The 23534-nt window shown below is 38.6% G+C and overlaps 3 protein-coding genes across 5 annotated transcripts in view; 2 read left to right on the forward strand and 1 right to left on the reverse strand.

Annotated features, from left to right (window-relative positions):
• Positions 1–18328, forward strand: part of LOC123880027 (sensory neuron membrane protein 2-like) — a 29580-nt gene extending 11252 nt beyond the window's left edge. Inside the window, exons 5-7 of the mRNA XM_045927912.1 lie at positions 15626–15744; positions 16090–16215; positions 18110–18328. Coding sequence (XP_045783868.1) covers positions 15626–15744; positions 16090–16215; positions 18110–18307 — 443 coding nt within the window. The 3' untranslated portion in view covers positions 18308–18328. The remainder of the gene's footprint in view (positions 1–15625; positions 15745–16089; positions 16216–18109) is intronic.
• LOC123880020 (flocculation protein FLO11-like) lies at positions 364–12700 on the forward strand. Its single transcript, XM_045927891.1, has 2 exons — positions 364–3271; positions 12690–12700. The coding sequence occupies exon 1, from the start codon at positions 369–371 to the stop codon at positions 3144–3146; it is 2778 nt and encodes a 925-aa protein (XP_045783847.1). The 5' UTR covers positions 364–368; the 3' UTR covers positions 3147–3271; positions 12690–12700.
• Positions 18329–19636: 1308 nt separating the features above from the next.
• Positions 19637–23534, reverse strand: part of LOC123880015 — a 46083-nt gene continuing 42185 nt past the window's right edge. For all 3 annotated transcript variants that reach the window (XM_045927875.1, XM_045927876.1, XM_045927874.1), the window contains one exon: positions 19637–23249. In XM_045927875.1, the coding sequence (XP_045783831.1) occupies positions 21803–23249 (1447 nt within the window). In that variant the 3' untranslated portion in view covers positions 19637–21802. The remainder of the gene's footprint in view (positions 23250–23534) is intronic.

Below are 23534 nucleotides of genomic sequence, written 5' to 3' on the forward strand. Positions count from 1 at the left end.
TTACTAGGTACTAGGTACCTACACTCGTCGATGACCTTTACCTTTCCGCGAACGATTTTAAAAATAGTAACGTTTCAAGTTAGCCGATTTGAATGAAATGCTTGCATGAATGTTGACAAGTGCCGTGACGCGGTCCCGTCAAGGTGAGCCGGTGTCGTCTCTGACCGCGAGCGCGGCCGGGGCGCATCGCTAGCGCGCCCGCAGCCTGCGACCTGCCATTATCTCTGCGCTGAAACGATCGGCGTTTAACTCGACTCACAATTAAGATTACCGTTAATACGGGCGCGACACAGTTGGCCAGCGCGCGCTGCGTCTTCGTGTAAATAAAATAGCGTGCGCGCTCGTCCGATGCGCAAACGCACTTTAAAATGTTCGCCGTCGCGTTGTTGATGGGTACGCTGGCCGCGCTCGCCGCCGGCCGCGTGTACGAGCGCTGCGAGCTCGCGCGCGACCTGCAACTGCTCGGCGTGGACCGCGACCAGATCGCCACGTGGGTGTGCATCGCCTTCCACGAGTCGCGCTACGACACGGCCGCGCGCAACCACGGCAGCGGCGACCACGGGCTGCTGCAGATCAGCGAGCTGTACTGGTGCGGGCCGGGCAAGGCGTGCGGCGCGCCGTGCTCCGCCTTCCGCGACGAGGACATCTCCGACGACGTGGAGTGTGCGCTGCGGATCTACCGCGAGCACACGCGCCTGCAGGGCGACGGCTTCCTCGCCTGGGTCGTGTACCCTCACTACTGCAAGCAGAACGCGAAGAAATACATCGTCGACTGCGACAAGAGCGTCAAAACCCCGGCGAAGTTCGACGATAGAGCCCGTCTCCTCAAAACTTCCGACGCGAGACAGGAATCGAAGCGGCAATTTGCGAGCGATCCGTACCGAAACGCGGTAACACCGAGGTACCTGTCCATTAATTCGATATTCCAAGGTAGCTATGTTAATGAATTCGAAAGAAGCTATTATGATAATAACAAACAATCGAATTGGCTGGATTTCAAAGTGGACAATATCGACGAACTCGAGCTTCCGGCGGCGGTGAGCGCAAAGCAACGCTCATATTTCTTAGAATCCACCACTCGGCCTACGACCGTGACGACCTTAGACCCAGCTTTAATAGGGATAAAACCACCTTCACCTAAAAAAATTGAATCTAATCAGTTCCGTCGCAGGAAAACATTCTCGCAGCCACTTTTTCAAAAAAATAAATTTATCGACGATCAGAAAGCTAGCAAGACGACTCCCGCTCCAGTGAGAGAATATTCTGCAACTAGTTTGTCTTTAAATGAAGATTTATCGCACAACATATTCTTAAATTTATCCCCGTCTGTGATTTCCAAGTCTTTACGAGAGTTTTCTTCGCACGAAATAAAATCGACTGACTTGAGTCGGTATCATGTAAAAACACCACAATTGGAAGAAAGTTCTTCGAGTGCAGTATTAAGTTACGATGATTTAGCTCAAAATCCGTTTCTGAATTCATTGCCTGGCTTTAATTTAAAATCTGACCCAAAATCACCATCACGAGCGACAGATTTAAGCCATAATAATGATAGAGGCTATACTTTAACTACATCTAGGCCGATAGCTTCTCTGAGGTCTTCAAAACAAATCGGATGGAATTCAAATATCCCAGAATTAAGTAAAACACCTTCAAAAACTGATGAAGACAATGCAAAGATATCTATTGCAGACCTAGCGCAGAACCCTTTTCTTAGTCATCTTTTATCTGTTAAAGACACTAAGACACCGACTGAATCGAAAATCCATGAAACTAATGCAAGGATAAATTCTAGGAAAGAATTTTCATCTACGACTGCGAGACCGACTACAAAACTGGAATTTTATTCTTCTCCTAAAGACGATTTTATTGCTCGCAAAAAACAGTTTGAAATATCTACCAAAATACCTACAACGGTGCAAAGGGGCCGTATTCATTATTTATCAAATATTGATAACACTGTCACAGAAAACCCTAGTACAAAACGTTCTACAACTATGTACAGTACACGACAGTACCAAACTATATCTAGACAAAGATTTAGTACTAATCAAAATGATTTAAAAAGTACGACTGCCATTGCACCAATTAGAGAAAAACTGAAAGTTTCATCAACTGCAAAACCTTATACAAGCGAAACAAACTGGAGGAAATTTAAAATTGAAACTACAACTTCTAAAACTACGACTACTTTGAGCGAAAACTTATATAAAGTAACAGATACCCTCAGATTACAGAGTGTACCACAGAGTACAAGTAGAACAGAGATAACAAGTAAATTACAAACAACAAGAAGACCAGAGGCTGCAAGTAGAATAAGCGCTATAAATAAAACAGAGATTACCAGTAAACCACAAGTTATAAGTCGTACAAAGATTGTAAGTATATCACAGACTACAAATAGACCTCCGACTACCAGTAGACTACAGACCACAACCGGACTGGGTATCGCAAGCAAATCACAGACTATGAATAGAACAGAGACTACTAGTAGGCCGCAAACTAGTAGTACGAGGACTATAAGTTCAACACAGGCTACAAAAAGTCCTAAGACAACCAGATTACAAACTACGAATAGTAGACTGCAGACTACAAGCAGACCACTAACAACCAGTAGACTACCGACTACAAATAGACCAGTTACAACAAGCAAACCACAGATTATAAATAGAACCGAGACAATCCGTCTATCACAGTCTACAAGTAAACCGGAAATAATGAGGGGTTCATGGATAACGAGTAGACAAACTACGAGTAGACCAGAAACTACAAGTAGACCATCGACAACTCTACGTTCCTGGTCTTCGTGGCGTTCTTGGGAAGGATCTCGTAACAATGCTTCCACGACGCCTAGGTCTACTTTCACGTGGAGAACAGCTACAAATTCAACTTTGAGTTCTACAACTAGAAATGACTCTACAACACAAAAACCTTTAAGTACGAGTACTGAAGCCACGACTGCGAAGACAACCCAATCTATATTCGACCTATACTTACGACCTTCAGTACAACCTTCTTTCAAGCCCTTTGAGTTCACTAACAGACTTCGCAAAAGCATTAGTATATTTTCCGGTGGTACTACAAAAGCTCCCCCCGCCTACTTCACTTACAAAAAACCAACTACGGAAGAAGTTCTAAGAAATTGATACATAAGTATATAATTAGATTTATTGGAAACACTGCCATATTTTTAATGTTAAATTGTTGTAACACAATCTATAGCCCGAGAGCTGGTACGGAAATTTGAGAAGGTGCTTTAGAAAAGGTGAAAGTCATGCTCGTGTGTTGTATTCGTCAGTTATAAAAATATTTTTTCTTAGGAAGGAAAAAAATTTTCACGGATACCTTAGTGTTTCAGGCTTGGCCGACTCCATTGGAGTTGCTGTGCAATGGCCTATGAACTAAAAACTTCCTCCTCTCCCCCGCTCTATATTTCAGTAAGTATGTCTGAAAGATGGCTGTCATTAGGTTGTTTCTTGTCTCTATCTTTCCTATTCCCCTTTTGTTCTTGTTTTTTATGACTGGAACATTATCACACTTTTCGGCTGTGTTCTATCACCTCTGCAAAAGCTCCCTCCAGCTCTACGGCTATTATCTTAAGCGTCAAACCAAAAAGCATTTATTATTTTAGATTTAATTATATATTACGCTCGTAGATTATAAGAATTTGAATAAAGATTGTTAATTTTAATATGTTAAATTAAAATCATCTTGACTGGTCTATGTTGTTTTTATTACTTCTTATGAATATAAAAAAATCTGTACATAACGATTTTAGCATAAATCGTGGCCATCTTTTCAAATGTAAATAATAATAAATATTCGTCTCTTCAGCTCATTAGTACGTATCAATATTCAAGATTTAAAATTTGCAATATCATTATGTAAAAGGCTGGCAAATAATCCGAGCTGTGCCCGCATAGATTCGTAAGGTGATGCTGTAATAGCATTATGTTATGAATATATATAATAATATGTTTATTGCGTAAATCATGAACTGCACAGCGAAATTTTATTATAATGACATATGCGAAATTTTATATTCGCTGTATAAGATGAAAAGTTGAGTGTATATGTATGCATGTGTGTCTGTATATACTTTATTGCACCACAAAACACAAATGACGTGTTACAAAGAAAGAAATCTTAAAATGCTTTGCACGATTTGCTTTGCTTTAAATGTTTTGCACGGTTGCAAAATTATTTGTTCTCGCGGCTTTGAATTCCTGGCTACGCTGAGGATTTAAACATTCTTAACTTGCTCGGAATTCAATAGGTACAGCCACTCACGCCAAATAACAACTTTGCAGAGTAACAAATAACTATTTCCGCGCTCAGTCAACTAATAATTTCCTTTAAAAGTATCCTGAATGTACCGATGCGTTTAATTGGTAAAGCTGAGGCCGGGTGTTCGTGCTCAGTGCTCACGCAACTTCGTCTTATGAAGTTTCAGGTACCTTTGATAAATAATTACATAAAAATTTCAAATCAATTTTATTTTATCAATGACTTAGCCCATATGCTAACCCGGACTATTAGCTACCACTGTATCTTTAATTAAAATCCATTCAGTAGTTTTCGTGTGATGTGGGACAGACAGACAAAAAATTAATTAAAAAATATTTTAGGCTCTATATGGATAGTTAACATTTTCAAAATATATTTAATGTACCTACAGAAATTGTCCAGTTACAGTTTTATTATAAGTATAGATATCTTGATCACCAACCCGTAGCCGGCCCACTACTAAGCACGGATTTCTTTCAGAATAAAAAGGGTTCGACCATAGTTCATCACTGGCCCAGTGCGGATAGACTTCACCTTTGAGAACATTATGGAAAACTCTCAGGTTTTCAAGTTTCCTCTCGATACAATATTTCCCTTCACTGTACCTACGACTATATCAGACAAGTGATATAGGTACTTATGTAGTTTAATTGCTTTAAATGCACGTAACTCCGAAATGCTGTGCGTGCCCACGATCAAAGTCAAAGTCAAAATCATTTATTCAAAGTAGGTACTATTGTACTCCTTTTGATGGTCGGAATTGTTTAATTTGTACGATATAGTGATGATAATTAATTACGTAACTTAAAACTAAAGCTAGGATGGTTCCGAACGCGCCCAAGTCTGAGAAGAGCCCACAACAAACTCAGCCGGGTATTCTTTTTTTTATTATAATCACTACTTTATAAAATCACTTACTTATAAGAACTAACAAAGCTGATTGGCAACTTATTCCCAAGCTTTTGTATCATTTAAATAATCCTTTACATTGTAATAGGATTTTTCAATCAGTATACACTTTATGAAAACTTTAAACTTATTGATAGGCATCTCCAATATGTCTTCTGGAAGCTTAATATATCGAACTACGGACTCCCCGACTAGGAGTTATTTTATTATCAATTTTCAAATTAGGATTAGTATATCTATACACTATACCAAGTGGGGTATAATAATATGAAACGGCTTTACCTGTACATTCTAAAACAGATTTTTATTTATTTTTGCACATAATAGTTTTAGTTTATCGCGCAAAATGTCGGCAAAAATACCTGAGTACGGAACCCTCGGTGCGCGAATCTAACTTACACTTGGCGGCTATTTTCAATTATTTTGTTAGCAAAAATATAATGCTAGGTAGACACGTGCATAAGTTTTAGGAATATAAAATATCAAACGTGCCTGCATAGAAGAGACGGTAGGTGCTTTAGATATTATTTGCTCGTCTTATGTACTTAGCTGACGGGGAAATCGGAAGCCGGAAGGACATTCCATATTCTAGCAATGCGTGTAAAATAACGGGGAAGCGTTTCGCTTATTGCGTATGTATACAAAGAGACGTATCAAAATTTAAACGTTAAAATATATAAACAATATTAATCAATTGCTTTAATGTTTCATCATCATCATCATTAGCAACTGATGGACATCCACTGCTGGACATAGATAGATCTTTTGTAGGGACGCTACTGTCATGCGCCGCTTGAATCTGGCGGTTCCTTGCTACTCGTTTGATTTCATCTGTCCAGTCATTGGGAGGTCTTCAAAAGCTGCGCTATCAATGCGAGGTTACCATTCTAGCATTTTGGGACCCCAACGTCGTTTCTCGACCTATGTGCCCTGTTCTTTTTCCTGCCAAACCATACAGTTTCTCAGCTTTTATAAATATACAGAATATTAATTCAAATATATTTTATCCTTAATTTATACGATACTAGCTGACGCCCGCGACTTCGTCCGCGTGGATTTAGGTTTTTCGAAATCCCGTGGGAGCTCTTTGATTTTCCGGGATAAAAAGTAGCCTATGTGCTGATCCAGGATATTATCTATCTCCATTCCGAATTTCAGCCAAATCCGTTCAATAATTTTTGCGTGACGGAGTAACAAACATACACACACACATACACACAAACTATCGCCTTTATAATATTAGTGTGATAATAAATTATTAATGCATTGATAGTAGTAGAGGCGCCATTTCATTTTATAACGTAACTTGATACCATCTATTTATAATAGCAATTCAATTCGCACAATCAAAAATTAAAATAAATGCGATTCTGTTTTCAACAAGAAATTAAGAGATAATTATAATTAAATATAAGTAATAATGATAATTTATTTGTCTAAATAAAGTTTATTCGTATATTCTAATATACCTACTTTAGAGATATTGACATTAAACATAAAAGTTTTTTAAATCTAAAATGAATTAAAGTAAATCTAAAGCCTCATCGAGACCACCGCAGCGAGGCATTGTACCCAAGATGCTTTGGATGGCCAAACTAATTCTTTGCCCAAGGTAGCTGTCAGCTCTCGGGTAACCTCTCTTACCTCGATAACCCTTTTCGAAATTTTCTCCAAAAGAGCTCGAGCCCCCGAGCCCCAAGGTCTCCACGCCAAAAATCACGAATATGAAGCTCCCATCAAGGTTTTCATATTTTCCTCTACCTCTTTATAACAGGTAATATAAATATAATAAAGTAAGTATGTAGGTATGTACTAGTAAAATCTTGCACTTTCACACTAGTAATTCGGTGTACAATATTTTTTCTCTGGGCGTTGTATTTTATGTTTTATTTTTGAGTAGTGTCTGTTGGCAATCCAATAAAATAAAAGAACAATTTTTTCCTTTTTTCTAATGAAACGACCTTTAATTCAATTCATTCGTTTTTAAGGTTAATGATATTTAATTAATATTCAAATGACACCTGCGGAAAGCTTGTTTGTCAATGACATAACATCACTTTGCTCGAGAGATCGTGGCAAGTATTAAGAAGCAGCTTGATAAATAAATGCTGACGACATCCAGCTTGGATGGTTTTGGTATGGGTGATAACTTCAGAGTCGCATCAGCGACATGCTAATATTCGTGACGTGTAATTCATGACAATATTTGCCGATAGATTTAAAAACTAAACTAATGTCTTTGGAACTACAAATTATTGTTTTTAATGAATGGTTTTAATTCACGTAAATGTAATAATTATAAAATTACTTAAATAAAAAGGAAATATATAAAAAACTTACAGTTAAATCCGAAAAATATGTAGACTTATTTCATATTTTTAAGTTTTCTAAGACTGCCAACTTATGTTATCCCAATTAAGTTATTGGCGATTCTTATTTATATTCTATACATATAATTATATAATATTTCTTTTTTTAACTAAAAATAAGTACCACCACAGAATGACAAAAGACAGACACTCTAGGGAAGATGGGAAGATTATCCAAGGAAGGTAGAGAACCTCTTTACGAACTTTCATCTTTACAACTCTTTAGGTACAACCTTCAAGTCAAGAGTCAACTCATCTTCTAGACCAGCGCGTTTCATCTTAGGCTGCATCAGCAAATTAAAAATTAAAAACTTTCGATTTTTCTCAACCACCTCCTCAAAATTTCTCACCGGCTTCTGGACTACCTCGTGTGTACCGGCAGAGGTAACCGGTAACATATGCGTGCTAGGAAAATCAACAATAATTGACATTTTCACAGTGATTTGTTACTGTGTTATTTTTATTGTTTACCGCACCTTACCGGTTTGCGGTTGCGTCGATGCCATGATGCAGGCTGCGGTGTGATTCGCTTACTCGGTAATCATCAGGAAATGAAAACCAATCAAACTCATGTTACACTATGTGAAAATTTCAACTCGTACCTATTACGGTTCTTGAGATACTGCCCGCCGACAGACATACAGACAGGCAGGTGGACGGAAGGATAGTGGAGGCTAGTAATATAGGGTCACGGTAATATATGGCTAATGCGTAAAAAATGAGTTCTCACGCGTCGTTCTGACTTTATGTGTCAAATATCACGTCAAAAATGAAAAGTCCTTATTTTTAAAGATGAATCGTTTTTTTGACATGACAGTTGACCCATATAGTTAAAATGGCGTGTGAGAAGTCATTTTGTACGGACTATACTTAACATGTATTTTTTTCGTGTCAGACGGAACTTTTGACGTAGTACAAAACTAACAACTTTGACGTACAAAAATATAGCGACACAATATACGGGACGATACCTCCCGTCCTGCCTGTTTTCTCGTCCCGTATATTTTGTCTCTATATTTTTATATACAATGATATCAAGAAATCGTCCAGCGCGGGAATGCAGCCAGTATTCTTAACACTACTCCACGCGGGCATGGTTTGTATAGTAATTAGATAAGGCTAGGCTTTATTGTAAGTTTTATTGTAATATTTTCAGTAAAAAAAGATAAAGTCACAAAAAAGACGTTACATATTAGCCCGGTGCAAACTACGGTTTTATCTAAGAGATCTCCTAAATCTATACCTAAGTAAATGTAATGTAAATATGTTCTTCCTTGACATTACGAAGTCGCTACGGATACACCTTGAACAATCATTCTGAAGACCATCCATCTCACACCTCGGACAAAATTAACCCTGAGATACACCAGGAGTGTTAATATGATAATGTGATACTAGCTTATGCCCGTTATTTCGTCCGCGTCGACTACACAATCTTCAAACACCTATTTTATCTATTAACTCCGGGGGGGGGTTGAGTTTTCAAAAATCCTTTCTTACGTCATAATATATCTGCATGCCAATTTTCTCCCCTATCTGTATAGTAGTTTATAGATCAGTCAGTCAGTCAGTCACTTTTACCTTTTATATATATATATATAGGACAAACATGCAGAAAGAGAAGGGTTTAGGCGATAGTCCACCACGCAGGCCAAGTGCAGATTGGTAGACTTTATATTATCTCTCAGGCATGCAGGTTTCCTCATGATATTTTCCTTCACTGTTAAAGCAATATCAAAATATATAGTCAGCTCACTAATTTGTTACTTAAGACAATATAGAGGACACTTTACAGAACGTGTACCGGCCTTAAAAAGGTTATACCAATATCAAAGTTCAGTGAGTAAATGAAGCGTGCATCTTCACAGAGGCTCTTAATTACAAAATTTCCACGTGTCCTACACGAGTTTCGAAATCCATACTAATATTATAAATGCGAATGTCTGTCTGTCTGTCTGTCTGTCTGCTACCTTTTCACGGCCCAACAGTGTAACCGATTCTGACGAAATTTAGTACAGGGTTAGCTTATGACAAGCGACAAATAGTGAAAACAACAATTCATAAAGTAGTTCACGGATGTATTTTTTTCGGGTTTCGTTTTTGGGTTTATTGCGAGGTCTAGCTCGGAAGTGAAATATTTTATACATCCAAAATATTTTGTTCATAAAAAATATATATACGAAATCTTAAAATGCGAGGCCAGACTCGCTCTTGTCTGGTTTCTTAAATAATATTTGGCTTTATGAAAAACAATTTATGACAGAACTCGCGGTTTTCTTATTTCTCAGAAACGATGACACAAGTATGACCTTCCATACCCGATGGACCACTTGACCGGTCCATCAGGTATCTCTATACATAGTGATTACCTAAAGTTCATCGGATGTTGCCGAAATAACCTAGTCTTTGCTGTAACTATTTTAACCGACTTCAAAAAAGCAACTTCTGTATTCGACCCATTTACAAGATATTAGATAATAATAATGTACGTAACATCCCGGCAAGTTCAGGGTTGGACCTATGTGTAGCTGTGCAAAAAATATGAACCTCGTAGCGTTATTCGTTATTCGAGGAGATTTTGTTTAAAACTCCAATGTAACAACCCTGTAAACAGCTGATCGCAGAAATTAACTCGTAAAAAATGTCTGTAAACTCGAAGGACCGTTTGAACAAATAGCAGAGATAACTAAAGAATATATGGCATCAACTATTTGGTATTAGGTATGTCCACGTTATGTCCTACTCCTTATCATAAAGGTGAACTGTACTTTTGACATGACAGTTGACCCATAGATTTAAAATGGCATACCTCAATATTGTGATGTTACTCACCATGGTTAGATGATTTATCAAACACGCTGTATACTAGATGATGTCAAAAAAGATGATGACAGAAACTTCATCCGCGTGCATTTAGATTTTAAAGAATCCCAAGTAAGGGTCCCACCTTTGATTTTTCGGGACAAAACATCCTATGTCCGTTTCCGGGATGCAAGCCGTATAGTATATTTTCTATACAAAATTTCATCAAAATCGGTTAAACGGATGTTATACTTGTCTAAAAATTTGTATGGAAATCTTTAAGAGCTTAAAACTTTGAAACTAAATCGGAAATTTGGTAAACCACAAACACAGATACTCAGTTCCTAGAATCTCTCTCATTGAGTTTGTTTGGTTATTATTCAAATAAGAGCCCAACTAGGTAGGTTTGTTTAGATGAATCAAAATCTGATGAATTACTCATTAAGTATTTTATTTAAACAATCGGTCATGTGTGAGTCGAGCCTCGCTCTTTTAGGGTTTCGTATATAATTATGCACATTATATTTTGGGTGTATGAAATACTTTTCTTTTCCGAGCTAGAACATCGCAATAAACTGTGAAAGAAAACACCAAAAAGTTTTCGTTTGTTTTGGTCACAGCTTACAAACTGTTTTATAAGTCGTTGTTTTCAATATTTTTTTGTTTAGTATAATTAGTACATAATAAACCGAAATTGCATTTTCCTAACTAGCTTGGTTTTTGAGATAGCCCCCATCACAAAAATGGTATAAAATTGATAATTTTGTCGGCCCCCATTTCCTTATTTTTAAGATATTTTTTTTTATTAAAAAAAATCCATGTATGGGAGCCCCCCTGAAAAATAATTCAATTTAACTTCTAATTTAATATTTGGTTTTGGGTTAAGGTTCTACACCAAATACCAAAATTTGAGGTTTGTAACTCATTTAGTCTACGAGCTCTAGAGACTTGTGACACTTGGGCATACAGACAGTAGTGTGACATTCATAGAGCTTCGTTGTACCCAAAGGGTACAAAACCCTAAAAAGCGGTGATAGCTCAGTGCAGCTCCTGCAGTTCACTCCATTGCAGGTCAAATCCACGCTCATTTACCATTTACATAATCTTCGATTGTATAATATGCTTTTTTCAGGAGCACAATTTCTACTGTACATCGTCCCCTTAGGGCGAAAATTCAAAAAGTCGATAGAGAACAAACTAAGAGAGGCAAAGAACTGAAAAAGAAAGGAAAATTAACTTCAGCCAAAGTAAAAGTCAAAGTCATTTATTCAAATTGAGCACTATTGGTACACTTTCTGAGTGTCAAACAATGGTGATAATGAATAACGTTAACTTAAAGCTACGAAAACTAAAGCTTAAAGCTTAAAAATATCGCCTTTTTTAAATTATGATTTTTCGCTCAACGGAGAACGATATTTGGTATAGTATATATATTTGGTATGGTCAGTAGTCACAGTCGTTTAATTAATAACCACAGAAACACATCAAAGGCCGGTCGAATGTCGACAGTATTTGATGTCATAGGAGTGATAGGACTCTGTCCAGCTCAAAGGGGTAGCCCGAACTAGCTCGGTGAGCTAAGTACCTATAAGATCAACAAAACAAAATAATATTGAATATAGCCGCCGCTCGCAACTTCGCCCGTGTTTGATAAAATAATTATTCTCTTTATTTTGCACAATGAGAATCTTTTCAAAGAATGCCCCTTAAAAGCGTCACAGATAGCGCTGTTCATGTCCTTCGAAGGAAAACTCGTATTGTTCTTAAATCGGACTTTAGTGTTACAGGTTTTTAAAAATGCTAAATAATCATTCGCAATTTTCGTTAAACAGACTCTAGCACAAAAGTGTGATTTAAGAAAAAATCGGTTAAATACGAGTCGGACTCGCACAGGAAAGGTTCCGTACCATCGTATAAGAAATAACACTTTTTTTTTATTTCTACGCGGTATTTTTAAAGGTTTCGTATAAATTTTTTTGTTGTTATAGTGGCAATAGAAGTACACAATCTGTGAAAACTTAAAATCTCTTTCTATTACAGACAGACAGACAAACGGATGGGCAGCGAAGGTTTAATAATAGGGACCCGTTACAGTAGGTATCCTTTAGATACGGAACCCTAAAAAGACGTCCTGAGTGACTGATCTATCAAGAAACTTCGGACAATAGGTTCTTTTTTTGATGTAGGCACTAGGCAGTGAGTAAGAATCAAATAGGGGATGAAAATTTCGATGAAAGTCTGAAGTATTCATCCTTAAATGTCGGCATTTCGCCTACACGTACGAAACGTTTCGTGTCATTATTCCTCATAGGCATGGCTAAGGTTTGGAATAAGTGGGTATCTTTAAAATAAGTCTGAGTAATGTGAGACGAACCCAGAGACAAATATGTGACCGGACGAATCGTGTCTCGTCTTGGCTCTCGTGCGAATATGTATGCACCTTTATGTCCAATGTAACTTTAAACAAACGACCTTATTTCAACCGTGAAACCAGCAGCTTTTTACTTTTTGAAAGCAAATTATTTTGAAAGAATGGACAAAAACTTTTAATCAAAAATTGGTTTTTCGCTTCGCATTATATCTAAAGTATATGGATACTAGCGATGGCAGCTCGACAAGACGCGACATAAGGTCCGTTATCGGAGTTGAAATAGAGACGGACCATTTCACAGGAAGCCTTATCAAATATCACATGTACAAAGCTTTTCATATGGATGGGTGGGTACGGTATCTAGCTACCTCAAGTCCGTAGTTTTAAATATATTCACCAGGAAGTGTGTGCGGGAAGGCGACGAGACAAAAAACGAGTACTCCAATGTGCTAACGTAGGCTGTTAAACTTAAATTAAGTAAATTTTATATACCAAAAGTAGGTCAGTTCGCTCCACAACTTTAGATCGGATTTTATTCGAGGTTCTTTAGTTTGCGTAGGCAGTTTGTTGTGGTTATTTAAACCTAAAGCTACCCAACGTGATCTACCGTTGACAGTTTGTCATCGCATGCTTTGGCGTACCTCAGCATTCCATCGCATGCTTTCCCGTCCCTAAGCATGAAATTTAAACGCGCCGTTGACCTGCTGCCGCGTCCCGAAGCATCCCATCGCAACCCACCGCGGCATCTTCTAGCGTGCTCTTCAACTAACTTCAACTTAAACAAAAAAAAAACTCTACAAGGTTAGCAGTATTTTTAAGAGGAACAAACTGTAAACAAAAACCGTTTAAATGTATACCGTTGGTGCCCTTAATTGCCCTTCACGTTTCCCTCAGCTCGGTACCGCAGTACCTACGGCTAAATGCAATAAAAAACCGACCAAGTACGAGTTAGACTCGCTAACCGTAGGTTCCGTACCTTGGTAAGAAACGTATAAAAAAAGACGAAGATCAATCATTAAAATTATTTAAAAATTTCACTGAACTGGTAAGGCAGGTTGTTGCGTTCATAATTAACATACATCTATTTCCTATATCATTAAACTTAATTTAATTATATTTGTTAAATTATTCAACCACCTCAAAACAAATTCCTTTTACTTCGTAACGCCTAAGTTTATTTGTGAAGAATTATTACTAAGTTAAAAGCTATGTGACCAAAAAATATAAAAATATAATGATTTTAATTCGTTTTCGTTTTGAGAATGAAAAAAAGAAATGAGACTAATTAAGCTTTACTTATATTAGTTACCGAAGTGTGCAGTTGAGACAGAAGAACAGGTGGATGAAATCGTACCATTGGGGTTCCTAGCATTTTGATACGGTACCCTAAAACCATGCATAATTGACGGCTACCTACTGCGTTATGCGAACAAGGCTGATATGATTGAATATTCTATAAACTTCAATGTGAATATAAAATACCAACCTAAATAGATAAGAAAAATTGTTTTTGATTCGCATTATTTTGTTATTGATGACCTCCGTGGCTCAGCAGTGAGCGCTGTGGTCTTATTATTGGGAAGTCCCGGATTCGATTTCCAGCGGGAGCAATTTGAAATATCATTGTTTGTAAATTGTCGCTGGTCTGGTCTGATAGGAGGCTCCGGGCGTGGTTAGTCACTCTATCGACAAAGCCGTGCCAACAAGTGATTTAGCGTTCCGGTACGATGCTGTGTGGAAACCGATATGCTCTGTGGTGTGTAATGTTATTGTCGGACTCGTACATGAAGGGTTCCGTACCAACGTACAAGAAATAACACTTTATCATTTTGAAAATGATGAAAAAAACACGTACCTATTCTGTGAAAATTTTAGCTCTCCACTTAATATGGTTCACAAGATACAGACAGACTGACGAATCGACAGACAGCGAAAGCTTAGTAAAAGGGTCCCGCTGGTATTCTTCGGGTAGAGAATCTTAAAAAAAGGTACATAAGGATAAGGATTGATATAATAAAAAATGTTGTATATCTACCTAGACCTACTACCAGTACTGAGGAAGCTGGTCTTCAAATTAATAGAGCCGGTTTTATTGATTAATAATAAAAAGAAGATTTCATATTCTTGTTTATTAATAAGTTATTATGATTTAAGTACAAGTTTTTAATTGTTGTAGGAAACAGCTTATAGTTCAGGGGATTTAATTAGACAAACAATCTCAAATTAGGAAATAGGTAGGTAGTTTAAAAAAATCAAAACAGACGTTTTAAAAAAATAGCCATGCTAATCATGACTAATACTCCCATCTCCCCTCCAATTAAGCGTAAAGCCTGTGCCAGGAGTGGGTACGACAATAGTGCAACGGGTGGGGTTTGAAACGCTGATCTTTCGGAATTCAGTCCGCTCCTCAACCGTTGAGCTATCGAAGCTCAGCACATTAAAGCGCCTAGAATCCGCCATTTCGATTTTTCTACAATTCTATGTAGATACCCAGTTACGCTTGTGCTATCTAAACGAAGCTAATCATGTATCATTTATCAAAATCGGTTGAGCCGTTGGGTACGTTAGGACCCCAAGGTATTATAGCAAAAGTAAAGGAATAAATCCGAAAACCGTCAAATGTAGGTATGGTTACATAATAGAAAAAAATTAAAATGTGTTTCAAGTAAGATAACTATACCAAGTGGAGTATCATAGGAAAGGGCTTTACCTGTATATTCTAAAACAGATTTTTATTTATTTTTATGCATAATAGTTTTTGATTTATCGTGCGAAATGTCAGAAAAAATGCCCAAGTACGGTGCGCGAGTCTAACTCGCACTTGGCCGGTTTTTATTGAGACTCGGCTCACTGCGCGCTGCTGGCTGACTTGGTGTTTTGTTGGCAGGTGCTCTTATGGTGCTCAGCTACCCTCACTTCTTGTATGCCGACTTCGGGTACAGGAATGGTCTCATTGGCATGCGTCCGAATGAGGAGCAACACAGGTTGTTCGTCGACCTGGAACCTGTAAGTACAGATCATCATCGTACGTGTCACTACTGAGCGCACTCCTATAAGAATGAAAAAGATGGATTCCACCTCGCTGACCAAGTGTGGATTGGCAGACTTCATCATATCTTGGCAAAGTAGGCGCGCGATCAAAATAGAATACCATATAATATAATATAATTTTATTCAAGTAGACTTTTACAAGTGCTTCTGAATCGTCAATAGCATCTATCTAGTTATGATGATAAAGCTATTGAGGAATTATGAATTCAGTAAGTATTGCTTCTATACACCTTTGTCATTCTGAAGGAGAGCTGTAGACGGCCGGCGATGGATCATGACTCTTTGTTTTACTCTTTCTAGAACACCGGCACAGTCGTCCGTGGTATGAAGAGAGCACAGTTCAACGTGTTCATGCGCCCCGTCACCGCGATCCCAGCAACGCAGCCGTTGCGCACTACCCTCATGCCGATACTGTGGGTGGAAGAGGTACATTTTTTAAATTCAGATAAAAGTTAGCCTTTGACCGCAATCTCACCTGGTGGTAAGTGATGATGCAGTCTAAGATGGAAGCTGGCTAACCTGGAAGGGGTATGGCAGTTTTTATTAAACCCATACCCCTTTGGTTTCTACACGTCATCTTACCGGAACGATAAATTGCTAAACTACAAACACACTATTCATTTTATCGGTGCGGCTTGAGGAAGCGGTGAGCCAACCGTCCACATCACCCGGGGCTGATCCATAAATTTAAGTCCGCGGGCGCCTAAGATGGGCTTCCCTTCGGTGTTAGGACCCCAGACTAGCTAGGCTGGAGTCAGATGGGTCTGGCTGGGATGCATCTTAGGAGTGATGGTTGCTCTGCACCTGTCTGGTTTACTGGTCTGCTGAAGGGACAACCCCTGAACAACGGCCTCAAGCGAATAAAGGGACCTTCATAAAATCTGAACCAACCCGAGCAGCCCCTCGTTGGAAGACTAGTTTCCTGTACTGCGTGCGGGGGGGGACGACGACGACGACTTTGGTCTCAAGTCTCGTTAGAATTCTCTCGATTAAAGCATTCGCCTTTGCATTGGACAGTCATAAATAACACCCAATACTTCGACTGTCTATGGATTTCATGGTATTAATCCATACTTTATTATTATAAATGGGAAAGTGTGTCTGTCTGTCTATCTATCTGTCTGTCTGTCTGCTACGCTTTCACGCCTCAACCGCTGAACCACCGATTTTAATGAAATTTTGTACAGACTTAGGATACATTCTGGAAAATCAAACAGTTCCCACGGGATCTTTAAAAACCTTAATCCACGCGGACGAAGTCGCGGGCATCCTCTAGTGCATTATATAGCTAATACCGGCTGGTATTGATTCAATTCAAAGCAGCTTCATATTATAGGTAGGTAATAGGTATACCTACTAAATCTTAGTTACCCGTGGACAGACAAAGCTTTGATATCTGAATCAAAGCGCCTAAGTACATGTCAAATGCATTCATTTCGAATGGTCAACCCATCAAACGGTCACATTGAATAGCACCCAATAATGCTATTTAATCCATCCTATATCAAAGATGTGGTTCTCCTCAATAGTATCTGCTTTCCTAAGTCAAACATCTTGTCATCAAACAGAACAGCACTAAACCTGACTACTACCGGCGATCTTCCGATAGATAGCGTAGTCTATGATGTACCTACTCTATTGTCTATGTGACGTACGCGTATGTCTAATAGACATAGTAAAATTGTTTTTGTTTATTTATATTTATATTTATGGACTCAGAATTTTTCTGCTTTCATTTTATACCACACTCGATACAATAGCAAATAAATTTTTTGGAGAACCACAGTTTTTTGGATGTAACATCCTTCAAGTCGATTATTTTCGTTAAAATGTAGCCTATGTCACCCGGGCCATAATAACAAATCGATCGACACCTCAATCAACAAAATCAGCGCAGTAGTTTAGGCGCTACGGTGGAACACGTATAAATACAAACCTACATACATACATAGACTGCTACAATTATAACCTTTTTTTTGGCTTTGCTGTGGTCGGGTATAAATATATAAAAGGAAAAACTGACTTGCTTATTTATGTTATTTATATTTATTAAACTGATACAATATACCTACGGGGCATTTTTATTGCTGTCTGAGTGTCTGATCTATCAACGCACATATCGGCACTGGACGGATCGGGCTGAAATCTGCATGCAGAATAGCTATTATGACACAAACATCTGCTAAGAAAGGATTTTCGAAAATTCCGTTTGTGATTCACGCGGACGAAGTCGTGGGCATAAACTAGTATCATATAAATGGCGCAAGCCTGTAGGTAGGATAGGATGACATAAAATAAATAAGTTTCTTATTTTCTCCAGGGTATGGATTTACCAGATGACTTCGTGGATATGGTGAAGAACCGATTGCTCGCCAATTTGAGGCTGGTGGACATCCTCGTACCAGTCGTCATAGCTCTCAGCTGCTTGGTGCTACTCCTGGGTGTGATCATCCTCGTCCGCGTCAAGACCAGGAGTCAAGGAACACCACACCAGAAGAACATACAGCTCACGAATTAAATCATTAAAATAAACTGTGTATGGTCCGTTTTTTTATATCCCGAAGCTTAAGTTGTGGTCAGTTCGCGGTATTACAAGCTCGTATGGACCCTCCTATAGTGCACCTGTTACGTATTTCAGATAGAAGCTACCTTACCTAGAGTTTACCTTTTAAATATACTAATGAAACCAAGCACCTATATGTACTTAGTTAAGTTATTAGGTAAATTGAATAACGGTACTCACCGTTAATTTTTAAGTCTCAAAAGGAAAAAAACCGGCCAAGTGCGAGTCGGACTCGCGCACTGAGGGTTCCGTACTCGGGTATAATTTTCGATTTATCGTGCAAAATGCCGGAAAAATACGGAACCCTCAGTGCGCGAGTCCGACTCGCACTTGGCCGATTTTTGTTTGCTGGAAAGAGAAATCTTTGGACATCTTACAGCGAGAAATCACATAAGCCTCTCCTATGAGTTTCCACTTAAAATGAGAAAAGTTTAGACTAGACCAGAGTCCTAACTAAATGCTGCTTGGTAGATTCTATGCCTTTGAAAACAGGAAAACTCTCAGGCATGTCGATTTCCTCACGATCTTTTCTTCATCATTTATTTATTCATCATTCAACAAGTTTTAGAGCTGTAGCCGCGCTTTGCGATTTCGAATAACTTCACACTATTCGTCACTAGATGGCGATGGTAAAATTAGCAATTTGTCAAAAGCCATATATGCAGGGCCCACAAGAACTATTTTGATACTAAATTAACTAAAAGAAGCGTAAAATCCTGTTCAGATATTTTGCTGAACTTAGAATTTCAGGAATGCAAGACACATTTAAATGTAATAAATAATAATTATGAAATGATCACTTGCTTTAACGGTGAAGGAAAACATCGTGAGGAAACCTGCATCCGTTTTCCATAATGCTCCAAAGGTGTGTGAATTCTGCCAATCCGCACTTGGCCAGCGTGGTAAACTATGGCCAAAACCTTTCTCATTCTGAAGAGACCCGTGCTCTGTAGTGAGCCGGCGATGGGTTGATCACGACTTCCTCATTCCATGCGTGAAATCAAAGATAGGTACCTAGTCGTTTCATAGCCTACCTAGCGTCAAGGCCTAGGTAGCATTTAACGCCTGCCAGTGTAGGGGAAGGCTTGGCGGTTTGCTAAAAGTTTCATAACTGTCTTTAGAAAAGAGCAACCGCCGAGTTTTTTGCTGGTTCTTCTCGGTAGGAAAGGCATTCCGAACCAGTGGTAGATGCTCTTGACGATTTAAAAGTACCTACTTGTAAAAGTCTAATTGGATAAAAATATTTTGAATTTGTCAACAGGGTGTGGGTAAATGAAAACAGAGTTTCAACATTGAGCTTTATTTAAAGAAATTAACTCGTTCCTTTCATTCGCTAAAATAGGTAAAATAACTCGTTACACACGCTAAGTCAGGATTCCAGTAAAACTTCAAAATAAGTCTTTATAACGGAAAAAGATACACCATCACAAAGGTTCAGAGGCCGATGACGAGGCTCGCAGAGTTATTCCCTGGACTAGAAAACATCGATAACTAACTTAAGATCCGGTGTTCACTACTCAAAACAGCAATGAACGAAAATGAATCAAAATAATATTACACCGCTGCCACTTCACCGGCCTGCTCGAACTACGAGTATATCGAAGCAAATCGTTTCTCTCAGCAATTTGAACATAATATAGCTAAAATGTTGTAAATAAATTATTTTATTTTCACATTAAAATTAATTCACAATGATTAAAGAGCAAGATCCCAGAATCGCCAGACATTATTTATTTTCTAGGTATTATTATTAATTTTAGTTTAGTCAAAATTTTAGTTTTAGTTTCGTGTACAAAGGAATGAATAGGAGAATTATAACTGTGTGCACACAACTATTTGTTTAAATAGTATCATACTGTGTATTGTGTGTACAAATAAGTATTATAGGTGGACCTAAGTTATTAATTTGAATTTCTAGTGTATAGTTTTTAACCGACTTCAAAAAAGGTGGAGGGTTCTCAATTCGTCGGAATCATTTTTTTAATGTACGCATATCTGCTAGTTTGTGCCGACGGCCAATTCATAGGTATCAGCAGATGCTAAAAACACCTATGATAAAACAAAAATAAAAAAATTACATACAGCATGCAGAAATAAAATTCTTTCTTTTTAAAAACAATACTCACTCTCCCTAAAGTCGGAATGCTGATTTTTACGTATGTTTTACAGAATATTTATCATAATAATTTATTATTCTATATATTCAGCAATGCGAATCACTTCTCGTCGACGGATATTTCCACCAGAAGCTTTAAAGCTCGCAAAAAATGTCGGATTTAATCTTGTACTTGTTGTAGTCTCGAGTCGTAATTTTTATACTATGATACTTAAGAAGCATACATAAAGACCAGCACTCAGTCTAAGAAAAGTCAGTAATGTACGTTTAGCAGCTGATAGCTTTAAATTGGCCATCGACCCAAGCTAGTAGATATAATGCGTAAGTTACAGTAACGCTACTCTATCCCGTACATTTTGTTTCTCAGAATAAGGTCTGGCGGCTCAGAGGTCTTCGTCGATAATAATAATATGATATCCGCATTTCTCCAAATGTCATGCAAGTACAATACAACTAATATAATACAAGAAATGTAACCACACAACAGTTGGGAGTGTCGATCGATAGGTCGCCTGTTAACCGACCACGCACGGAAGGGTAAGGGCGTTTACTACACATTTACACATCGATTTCAGTTTATATCATATATTTCAATAGTGGAATTCACATCTAACTTATTTACATGACGCTGTATCTTAAAAAATATACCTAACTAAATAAAATTATATTAAAGCCAACATATTTTCAAACGTTATAAAGTCTTATAACAAAATCTTAAATGTTTGCGTTTTTGTCACCATGTAAAATGTAAATTGCAATTCGTAAAATTGGCCGTCGGGTTCACGCGGCAAAAAAAAAATTTAAAAATAGTTTTTGTAGATAAAGTATAACACATACGAAAGCGCTGGTACTGATAACATGATAGTGTATATATTCTGGAAAGATTTCTATTAGACACATTAAATTAGCGCTGATATTCTATGACTAACTCTACGAACGCCTATTCTCTTAGCTCCCGATTCGTGGGGAGATAATATGCTTGCATCCCCTCGAATAAACTTTTCATTGGATATAAAACATTTCTAATAAACGTCCATTTTAAATTAAAAATAACATGATCATTCGAATCAAAATGATTGAAATAAAGTCACATTAATAATATAATATTATAATTAGCTAATATATAAAAAAAATCTAATTTTACTCATGTTTTAAGATTGCAATGCAAGCTGGGTCAATAAAAATATAATATAAAAGATATACAGTATGTACAAAACGGAACATAAAGAAAGTTTAGATTAAACTTCTGGTCGAAATGTCATAAAAAGTGACATTGATAAAGAGCTAAAATATTATGTACAAGATATTTACAATGGGCCAGGCGAGGTGCGCGCTCACTCGAGCAGCGGCCGGCGCTCGTCGTGGCTGCGCTTGCGGCCCTTGGCGTGCGCCAGCATGGTGACGAGCTTCTTGTGGCTGTCGCCCACGATCCAGCCGTGCTGTTGCGGGTGCTCAGGCGCGGCGTCGCCCGGCCAGCACAGCGGCGGCGGCCGCGTGCGCGCGCTGGGCGCGGGCCGGCGCCGCCGCGCGCGACGGCGCCGCGCGTGCGCCGCGAGCACCGACTCGGCGCTAGTGGGCCGCGGCGCCGCGTCCGGCTCCGACTCCGAGCTCCATGTCTCCGCCAATACGTTCTGCTTGCCCACCGCGCACTTGCGCCGCGCGCGCTGCCGCGCCACGCCGCCCGCCTCCGAAGCCTCGTCCTCGCCGTCTCTCGCAGGCGAGTGCAGAACCTCGTCGTGCGAATCGCGATACTTGGATTTGCAATCGTCGTCATCGGCCACGCCTGTGTCTCGGTACTTGCCGAATGGAGTGTTCGATTTATTCGCGCGGTTCAGCTGAGTGTATTCTTTTGCGGATTCATATTTATGTGCGTTTCGTTGACTGATTAATTCTTCGAAAGGAGTCACGGCCATGCTGGGCTCGGGTTTCCTCGACAGAACGACGGGAGGCAGCTCGTCACGTTTCGACTGTACGGTCTCCTTCCTTTTCGGCGACAGACTACAATACGTGCTAGCAGACGGAGTATCTTCTTTAGGAGGTGCTTCATCCTTCGATTGTTCTTTAGGCTCATTTTCAAGTAAACTATCAAACAACTGATCGAGATTAGCTTTAGGCTTCGCGAAATGTTTAGTGTTCTTTTTATCGGTACGAACTGCATTGTGCTTGAATATTTTGCCCATGACCGCGTTCTTCTCGATGACATCTTTCCTCTTGAGCGGCGACGCTTTCTTCGTCTCGTTGTTGCCTTTCCCGCACCCTATCTCGCACGAGAGCACACTATTCTCGGTCTCGTCCTCGCTGAACAGCAAGTCGTCCATATACACAAAGTCGTCTCCGTCAGATACACTTTCACTGGAGGAATGCGCCAATTCGTTCGAATACGACTTCGATGTGCTTGGCGTTTCTTTATTACTTATGCTTTTAAATCTCTCCATTAAAGTGGACGGTCTGAATTCAAACAATTCAGCATCTTCTGTGTCTAGGAATTCATATACGTCCACTTTTCTCTGAGATGAGTCTTTAGTTACATGATCGCTGTCAGATTTACTACTCACGTCGGAACTCTTTCGCTCTCTTTTTCTTTTGGAAGTATTCTTTTTCTTCTTTTTAAACGAATTTCCTACGGGAGGGACGATTGCAGACATGTCGATGTCCGATGTTAATATTGAAACCTTTATGCCGTCGAATCCTTTCAGAGCTCCTTTGGTGGGCACAATGTTTTGACTTTTTTTAGAGCTTTTCTTTCCTTTCTTTCTATCGGACTTCTTCTGGTTTTTGTGACTGCAACAGAATTAAGTATTAAATAATTTAATCGGAAAGCAATAAATGAGATCACCTGCAATATGGGTTTTTGGGGGCTAATGATTGCATTTAATATTATTAGAAAGAAACGAGTAAACATTGAGTACAACAAAACAAAATAACACAACTATTACAATGAAAATTTTATTACAACACTAAAGATTTAAGTGCTCTGAGATGATATTCAACCTAAAAGTATGTCATTTAACATAACTAATCTTACTGCATATTCAAAGAACCATCTTACAATATGAATGTTCGAAC

This window comes from Maniola jurtina, chromosome Z, assembly GCF_905333055.1.
Source record: "Maniola jurtina chromosome Z, ilManJurt1.1, whole genome shotgun sequence".
Taxonomy (NCBI): domain Eukaryota; kingdom Metazoa; phylum Arthropoda; class Insecta; order Lepidoptera; family Nymphalidae; genus Maniola; species Maniola jurtina.